This window comes from Perkinsus marinus (genome assembly GCF_000006405.1).
Source record: "Perkinsus marinus ATCC 50983 genomic scaffold scf_1104296975596, whole genome shotgun sequence".
Classification (NCBI taxonomy): Eukaryota; Perkinsozoa; order Perkinsida; family Perkinsidae; genus Perkinsus; species Perkinsus marinus.
Genome location: NW_003200720.1, coordinates 339658 through 347454, shown reverse-complemented (window position 1 = coordinate 347454; position 7797 = coordinate 339658). Strand labels below are relative to the sequence as shown.

Here is a 7797-nt window from a genome sequence, read left to right as displayed (position 1 = left end):
AACGATCCTCCATAAGGACCATAGCTCTCCCTTACCTTGGACGTCCGGAGGGCATGATATCAGCAGTATTCACCACATGAGCGGCTTCTTGCGCCGATACTAAGGCATAATAGACCCCATGAGGACGACGACCTGAGATACTCAAGCTGATGATGATGATGAGGAGGAGGAGGAGGAGGAGGGGTAGATTGATGAACAAGAAACTCACTTATAAGGTCTACATGCTTGCCAGCTTCAACCAGTACTCCACTCTGCATAACAAATATTATATCAGAATTACGAACAGTAGATAGCCGATGAGCAATCGAGATAGTAGTAAGCCGAGTCGTTCTTTGGAGGCTGAATGATGATGATGATGAATAGAGTAGTGCAGATAGAATAGATAGGAGGTAATACTTGTCTATAGTAGATTGGACCATCTTTTCACTCTCGTTATCAAGGGCTGACGTTGCTTCATCAAGTAAGAGTATCTGTAATAATACCGATACTGACAAGAAGAAGAAGAACCTAGTCATTATTACTACCTGAGGATTCCTCAACAATGCTCGAGCAATGGCAACCCTTTGCTTCTGACCACCAGAGATTTGCCCACCTCCTCCACTAGATGTACCACAATAAGTATCATATCCATTTGGTAGAGAGGATATGAATGTATGCACCTAAAACCGAACGATCTCAGAAGACGAGGTTCAAACCGAGACACCTACATTAGCTCTCTGACAGGCTTCCTTTATTTGATTCTCTGAAGGAGTATAACCAAGACCATAGGTAAGATTATTTCTTATAGAAGTTGCGAAGAGTACGGGCTCTTGGCCAACGTATCTGGGAATAGCAGCAGCAAAATACGATTATTCATAACAGTAACAACAAGTATGACCCGAAGAAGGACCGTATGGCTATAGGTTCTCCTCCTACTCCATATTCACGGTAGTCTATACCATTAATCTCTACTCTACCACTTACAGGATCGTAAAACCGCTCTAGAAGGGCCATAACAGTGCCTATAAGAGCGTAAGATGAGTGAAGAAGAGTGGTACATAATAATCATGGTAGTAGAAGTAGTACTCTTCCCTGAGCCACTTTCCCCTACAAATGCGACCTTCATTCCAGTAGTAATATGAAAAGAAACGTTGGTAAGAACCTATATAATGGGAGATGATGCTGGAGGAGATGCTGGAGGAGATGTGTATGCCAATTGTGAACTACCTGGACCTCAGGACGAGTAGGGTATGTAAAGCATACATCATGAAAAGCCAATGTACTGAACACCCCTGTAGTTGTTGACAGCTTCGATGATGATGACGATGCTACTAGAGTAGCGCTGTTGCTGCTGTTGCTGGTGGTAGGAGTAATAGGTGATTCGATGAGAGGTTTCTCCTCATCTATAACTCTATAAATCTCGCTAGCTGAGGCCTTACCAATCTGGAAGGTCTGTATTGGTGGCATGGCTTGGCCTACACCAAAGGTTGCTGAGAAAAGGAGAAGAAGATACTTGAAGCTGGGAACAAGTACACTTATACCCATCAACACCGAGAAGAATACAGATAGTATATCTCCCCCTGTATAAGGTAATCCTGTAAAGGTATTAATAGTACCATTGCGGACTAGTGTACCACCATACCTGATAACAAGAAGGAAGAGGAAGAGGAGGAGGAGGATAGAGCTTATTAGTCAATGAGAACAGGAATGATGATGATGATGATGTTGTTGTTTACCATATTGTAAGAGCATATGTAGCATAAGTAGAACCCATAATAAGGCCAAGGGATATACCCGTGTAAAGGCCAGATCTAGTCCCACCTAGTATATCAAAGTAGAGTATGATGATCATGGAGGATAAGCCTGCCATACCTTTCCTAGCATCCTCGAGAGCACTGCTATACCTCTCGATTTCCCTTTGCTGTCCACCAAATGCTGTTACCGTTCGTATGGAGCTAAGTGCCTATAGTCGTCGATGATAAGTCCTGCATGCTAATACAAGTATATTACCTCTTCTGCATACGCCCCAGCCTTGGCATAGGATGATTGAGATATCTTAGATGCTCTAGAGAGTACAATACCCAAAATAGAGGTTGATATTATAATAATAGGCATGGCAGCTAACATAACGAGGCATACCTATAGTAAGGACGGATGTAAGGGTTTGCTGCTGCCATCATCCTCATACTACTCCTTACTTGCCAACCTCTTAGGAAACCAACAGTCAGACCAGCAACACCCATCGAGGCATTCATAATAAAGAGGCCTACTCTAAACCCCAATGCTCGCTGTACCTAATAATACAATATAGGTAATATGCTGCCTACAGGTCATACATAACCACCACCACCTTAGCAACATCCTCCGTCATTCTAGTAGGTAGTTCGGCTGGACTTATTGCATCGAACCATGCAATGTCTTGACAGAGGACTAAAGCGGTGTAATATGCTGCTGCTGTTACTGATGATTATGGACAGCATTACCAGCTTCAAAGTAGCGTATCTTCAACCTAGTAGCTTGAAAGGATGCAGTAGCAGTAAATATACTATGCCAAGACCATGATAATGCCCATGACCCAATACCAATATAAACCTGATATAATAATATTATGAACGATAAAGCAAGAGAAGGCTTACCATATAGAGGCATCTTTTAGATACCGAGGCAACTACATCATCACCACCTTCACCAAGATCATCTACATAACAACACATGAACAAAAACTATAGATGAGGACGTACTCAGAGCATCACCAAAGACGTAAGCAAATAAAGGGAAAGCAACCCCATGGATGACAGCACTTGATACTGCGATAACTGAGAGAGTATAATGATGATGATGATGACAAGGAACTCTATTGAGGAATAGACTTATTACCTACTGCTCCTAATTCATAGTTGGTAGCAAAACGGTAAAGGTGGAGATAGCTGACCATCGACCACAACAACGACGGTGAACAAAAAATTAAACTGTGATAGGGTGAAGGTATACTACTCGGACTTCCTGATTGGGCCGCATAATAAGGACTCACATGTACACTGAATAACCCACTAGCCTTATTGTGCGCTGGTCGTAAACCACTTAAGGAGGATAGGGTGATAGAGGAGGAGTAGGAGGATGGTCTCTAGGAGGTAATCATATCCCAGAAACATCATTTACTCCACTCAACACGGTAGAGGTTATTAATAGCAATGGATGTGTAGGAAAGGTACTATTCTGATAGTAGTAGTAGTAGGTGACCTTAGGGAGTTGAGGGTATATTCGTACTAGATATGGTAAACCATAATGTTATATGATGATGAGGTATTACGATGACGACGTAGTGTCGTCATCGATTATTACTAGTATTGCTAGAGTGGGGCTAGGGATCCTTTGATGTTAGCAGCATCACTCCTACACCGTAATAATACTATGTGTGAATCTAAACTACAGAGTTTAGACAATACGTAATGTCCCGAGTGACCTGCACGCATACACATATGGACATATTATCATCAGGCTACCAACATGTAGTGTATGATAATGCTTTGACAGAGCGTATGATGATCATCACTGGACTTATCTAACACTTGTTGATGGCTCATCACCCGCTCAGGCCTCCATGATATAACCTTATTGACAGTTGGTGGGATGTAGGATTTATACTCAGTATCAAGAGTGTTCTCCCCAGGTTCCAGCAATGATCCTTCCTTCTCCCTACCAACTATGTCATCCTTTACCGAGGCTCACCACCACCACCACCACCACCACCACCAAGATCACCACTGTTATCAACACGAGGCTGGAAGGGTAGTAGAACCTTCGTTTTATTCTATCAATACCTTATGGTGATAGTAGGAAAAGTAATGGTGAAGAGCTACACTATCGTTGGTAGTAGTTGTAGTAGTAAAGCAAGACACTAAGGCAGCTGTTGTTGTTGTTGGCTAGTATGTAGATGGATGCTAAACAGTATTACAGCCAAATATCCTACTACAGGGATAGTCAACAACGATACGATCTACTGCCTGATCAAGGCAAAAATCAAACGACGAAAGTGATAGTAGTAGTGGTATCTATAGCAATAGTAGTATGTTGTTGGTTACATGCCATTATCACCGACGACCAAACTTCTTCAATTCTTCCAATACTTCTGTATGACGATTGCATATACCACTACGAGAGATCTTTTGAGTAGCAGTCATACACTTATTATCAGAAGTCCACGGATCACACATAAGAGTAACGGCAACTATCTTCTCTAATGGTGATAGGTTACTCTTCTTATGAATATCTGTCATATCTCTGAGAACCTCTTTATTAGCTGCAGAGTTAGATAATAAATCATCAGCATCCTTATATTCGATACCATTATCGGTAGCCCACTTCTCAAGACGTTTAATATTAACTTGAACAAGGGCAACAGGACGATCCATAGTACAATCACCAAATACCATAACTCCACCAGCAAGAGCATTAACATATTCCGAGCCACCATAGATACTTTCCATATTCTCTAAGGCAATATACTCACCACCCTTCAGTTTAACTAGGTTCTTAACACGATCAATGATACGTAGAGTTCCATCAGGTAACCATTCACCAACATCACCAGTCTTAAACCATCCATTAGGAAGATAAGACTTAACTGTTAGTTCAGGTAGCTTATAATAGCACTTACTGGCACTAGGTCCACGAATCATAACCTCACCACGACCTAAGCATGGGGAACCTTCAGCATCCATAGTATCCTTGCTAAGATAAGGTAGACCAGCCTTATCGAGGACCTCAGGTTCACCATCATCATCAATACAAGAACGGAGCATTACCTCAATACCAGGTTCCTGAAATACTCATAATAATAACAGCATATAACGCCCGATTATCAACTTACCGGTGGTCCAACGTTAGAACCCCTAGTATCTTCCATAAGGGATATACATCCACCAGCACAGGTCTCAGTAAGCCCATAACCCTGGATAACAGGGCATGAGAATACACTTAGACAGAATCTCTGAACTTCGGCTGAAAGGGCACCACCTCCTGATAAGACAACTGACACGTTGCCACCAAACGCTGCCTTGATCTTATTGAATAGGATGAGATCGAACAATGGGGTACTACGACCACTAGTCATGGCTTGGTATTTGTAACTGATACAATGATGAAGTGGTGATGAAGATTGTACTGTTAAAACTACTTACTCAAGTGCTGCTGCAGCGATCTCCCTCTTCCATTGTGGTAAGTTGGCAAACTTTGCCTTAGCACCCTTCATAATAACCTCAAAGATCTTAGGTACACCCATAATAAGATGAGGTTTAAACTCTTCCAAAGCACCAGTAGGTCGGGCACCAGCTCTAGTAATAGTATGAGGATCAGCATAACCAATATGACCTCCCATAGAGAGCACACCAACATGAACGGCGAGCTCATATATATGGGCTAATGGTAGATAAGCCAGATGAGTAAAATGCTCGGGGAAGTAGTCAATAACTAGAGGTATAACGGTTGCAATAGTAAAACGTATTGATTTATGAGGCATGACCACACCCTTAGGTCTACCAGTAGTACCACTAGTATACATAACTACAGCAACTGAGTCTTCTATACACTTATTCATAGGATACTTATCAACAATACCATTACCAATCTTAAGAGCATCATAATATTCAATAACAGATATTCCAGAATCCTGAAAACCTGTAAGATTCTCCTTGCAGTCCTTAGGATCTATATTCCAATTGGTATAGATGATATGTTTCAACGTTGGCATATCATCCTTCTTAGCGATAAGCTTACCAACGTTCTTCCTATTACAAAAGATAGTAGTAGCAGAACTCTCTTGAATAGACTGTGCTACAGCATCAGGACCTAGAGTACCATATACTGTTGATATGAACATATCCTGGCTCCATGCACCCATAGCAGTGGTGATCCAAGCATCACAAGTATCCTCAAACATAATGACTGAGCATGCTCCTTGACAATCATCAGTATTACCAGTATGAGGTTGAGCATGATTACCAATACTCCTTAGATATGCACCCATGGCTCTAAGATTGGATCCTAGCTGGGAGAAGGTAGTCCAATTAGTCTTGCCAAACATTTTAACAGGGAACCTCTCACCAACATCCTTATAACCAAGGAACTCTCGTACACCAAGAGCAGGGAAGTCTGGTTGATTCTCTACATTGGAATATACCAAATCAAGACAGGTCTCAGCACCAGGGGCCCAGAAGCATACAGGCTTGAAGTCCTTCTTACCAGTCATTACTCGAATTGGATCACCATTCTAAGAGAGGATACTATAGAGACTAAGGTGTATATGAGTACTACTACTACCTCCTCACCAACAACCTCGGAATTATCCTCATCCTCAGGCTTCTTGAAGTTAAGTCTTCGAATAGGACCTCCTATTATGATCCATACTAGGATGTCCAGAAACTTCAACACCCCAGCAGCAATAGAGACCCCAATAGACATTATAACCTACAGCGATTAGAACAACAACAAATCTAACATCATCGACAGTACTACACATACAAGATCCTCACCAGATACATACTGGCTAAAGACGGCTAGGAATGTAAAAAGCGCGCGCCCGACAAAGCTGTGCAATCTTATCAAGTACATGTTGCAAGAGTCGATTGTAGTAGCCTGATGGTCGCCTCTACTGCTGATTGTACCCTTATAGACGCCTCGAAGGAGCACTTTACTGGTAGTAGCTATATTTTGGATACTGCTGGATAGCTACATGTCCCTCACACCAACATAATATGTGAGACGCAGTTGTTGACGGGGTTCAACAACAGTGTTGATGACTCGGCTTGACCAATTGATTAATTCCGGTCCTACGTCTACAATGTTAATGGGTATTGTCAGTGTAGGGACTATTAATACAACACATCGCTAGTACATGTGAAGTGATCATCATGATGGCAATTTGCTTTTACCAATGAGTTGTGCTTTCTCTCTCTCAACGATAGCGGCTATACGAGGTTCTAGACCCCCATCCAAGGCACGCTCAACTTCGCTGGGAGGAGGACATTTGGTATGGGGAAAAATTTTAGAGAGATAAACCTAAATGGGTGAAAAGCCTCATTTCCTAGTTAATCGATGAATATGATGATGATGACCTCCCAGCCTCCATGAGGCTCTTCAATTGCATCCAAATCATCTGTGCCGAATGATATCGCCTAAATGAGGTGGTCACAGTCATTAGGTCTTATCAACATACCAAGGGTTTGCTGTAGTCACCACAGTTTGATAAGAGTTTAGGCATGAGAGGTATTGTAGCGGTTGAGTTGGTGGATTGGAATAGATTGGCTCGAAGGAATGAAGTGAAGGCTTTGATTCCTCCATCACTCCCACCACGTAGTGAAAGGGATATCAATGATGATTGATGATCATTGCATATACATCTGATACAAGTGATGATGGCTCAATGATGAGTGATGGTGGTAGGGGTATGCTACCTAAGAGCATCAAGAAGCTTTCGGACATGGTCTGGATCCATTATATCAGATAGACGATCATGCTTGGTAGCTGCCACCACTATCCGTGGTACTACAGCCTTGGACGTAATAAGGTGAGCCTATAGGAATGATAAAGCTTATCCAACCACAAGAACTACCCCTTCTCACCCCTCGGAGACCTGACATTAATTCAGAATAGATGCTAGTAGGCTTTGACAAGTCTACCACAACTACCACTACAGCGTTGGTGAGCCATCGTTTGCTGACCTGTCATCATGATCATCATTCACTTGACTGTACTATGATGGATCCTACAGGTTCAAACAACTCCCATGCCGTGTCACCAGATCCAGCATCGAAGAGATGT

At 42.3% G+C, this 7797-nt stretch overlaps 3 protein-coding genes across 3 annotated transcripts in view; 1 reads left to right on the top strand and 2 right to left on the bottom strand.

Annotated features, from left to right (window-relative positions):
* Pmar_PMAR025575 (multidrug resistance protein, putative) overlaps positions 1-2914 on the bottom strand; it is a gene marked incomplete at both ends in the record, with an annotated part of 3327 nt that extends 413 nt beyond the window's left edge. The window contains 17 exons of the mRNA XM_002765185.1: positions 36-132; positions 209-339; positions 397-470; positions 525-659; positions 708-822; positions 878-1001; positions 1066-1141; positions 1207-1621; positions 1716-1800; positions 1852-1942; positions 1990-2118; positions 2178-2273; positions 2330-2409; positions 2463-2571; positions 2616-2677; positions 2721-2795; positions 2857-2914. Coding sequence (XP_002765231.1) covers positions 36-132; positions 209-339; positions 397-470; positions 525-659; positions 708-822; positions 878-1001; positions 1066-1141; positions 1207-1621; positions 1716-1800; positions 1852-1942; positions 1990-2118; positions 2178-2273; positions 2330-2409; positions 2463-2571; positions 2616-2677; positions 2721-2795; positions 2857-2914 — 1952 coding nt within the window. The remainder of the gene's footprint in view (positions 1-35; positions 133-208; positions 340-396; positions 471-524; positions 660-707; positions 823-877; positions 1002-1065; positions 1142-1206; positions 1622-1715; positions 1801-1851; positions 1943-1989; positions 2119-2177; positions 2274-2329; positions 2410-2462; positions 2572-2615; positions 2678-2720; positions 2796-2856) is intronic.
* Positions 2915-3658: 744 nt separating this feature from the next.
* Pmar_PMAR025574 (hypothetical protein) lies at positions 3659-4016 on the top strand (the record flags this gene model as incomplete). Its single annotated transcript, XM_002765184.1, has 2 exons — positions 3659-3768; positions 3914-4016. The coding sequence occupies 2 exons, from the start codon at positions 3659-3661 to the stop codon at positions 4014-4016; spliced, it is 213 nt and encodes a 70-aa protein (XP_002765230.1).
* A 54-nt stretch (positions 4017-4070) lies between these two features.
* On the bottom strand, positions 4071-6442 carry Pmar_PMAR025573 (Long-chain-fatty-acid--CoA ligase, putative; the record flags this gene model as incomplete). The annotated part of the gene is made up of 4 exons (XM_002765183.1): positions 6298-6442; positions 5160-6247; positions 4850-5108; positions 4071-4799 (listed from the first exon to the last, which is right to left on the bottom strand). The coding sequence occupies exons 1-4, from the start codon at positions 6436-6438 to the stop codon at positions 4071-4073; spliced, it is 2217 nt and encodes a 738-aa protein (XP_002765229.1). The 5' UTR covers positions 6439-6442.
* Between the last annotated feature and the right edge of the window lie 1355 nt (positions 6443-7797).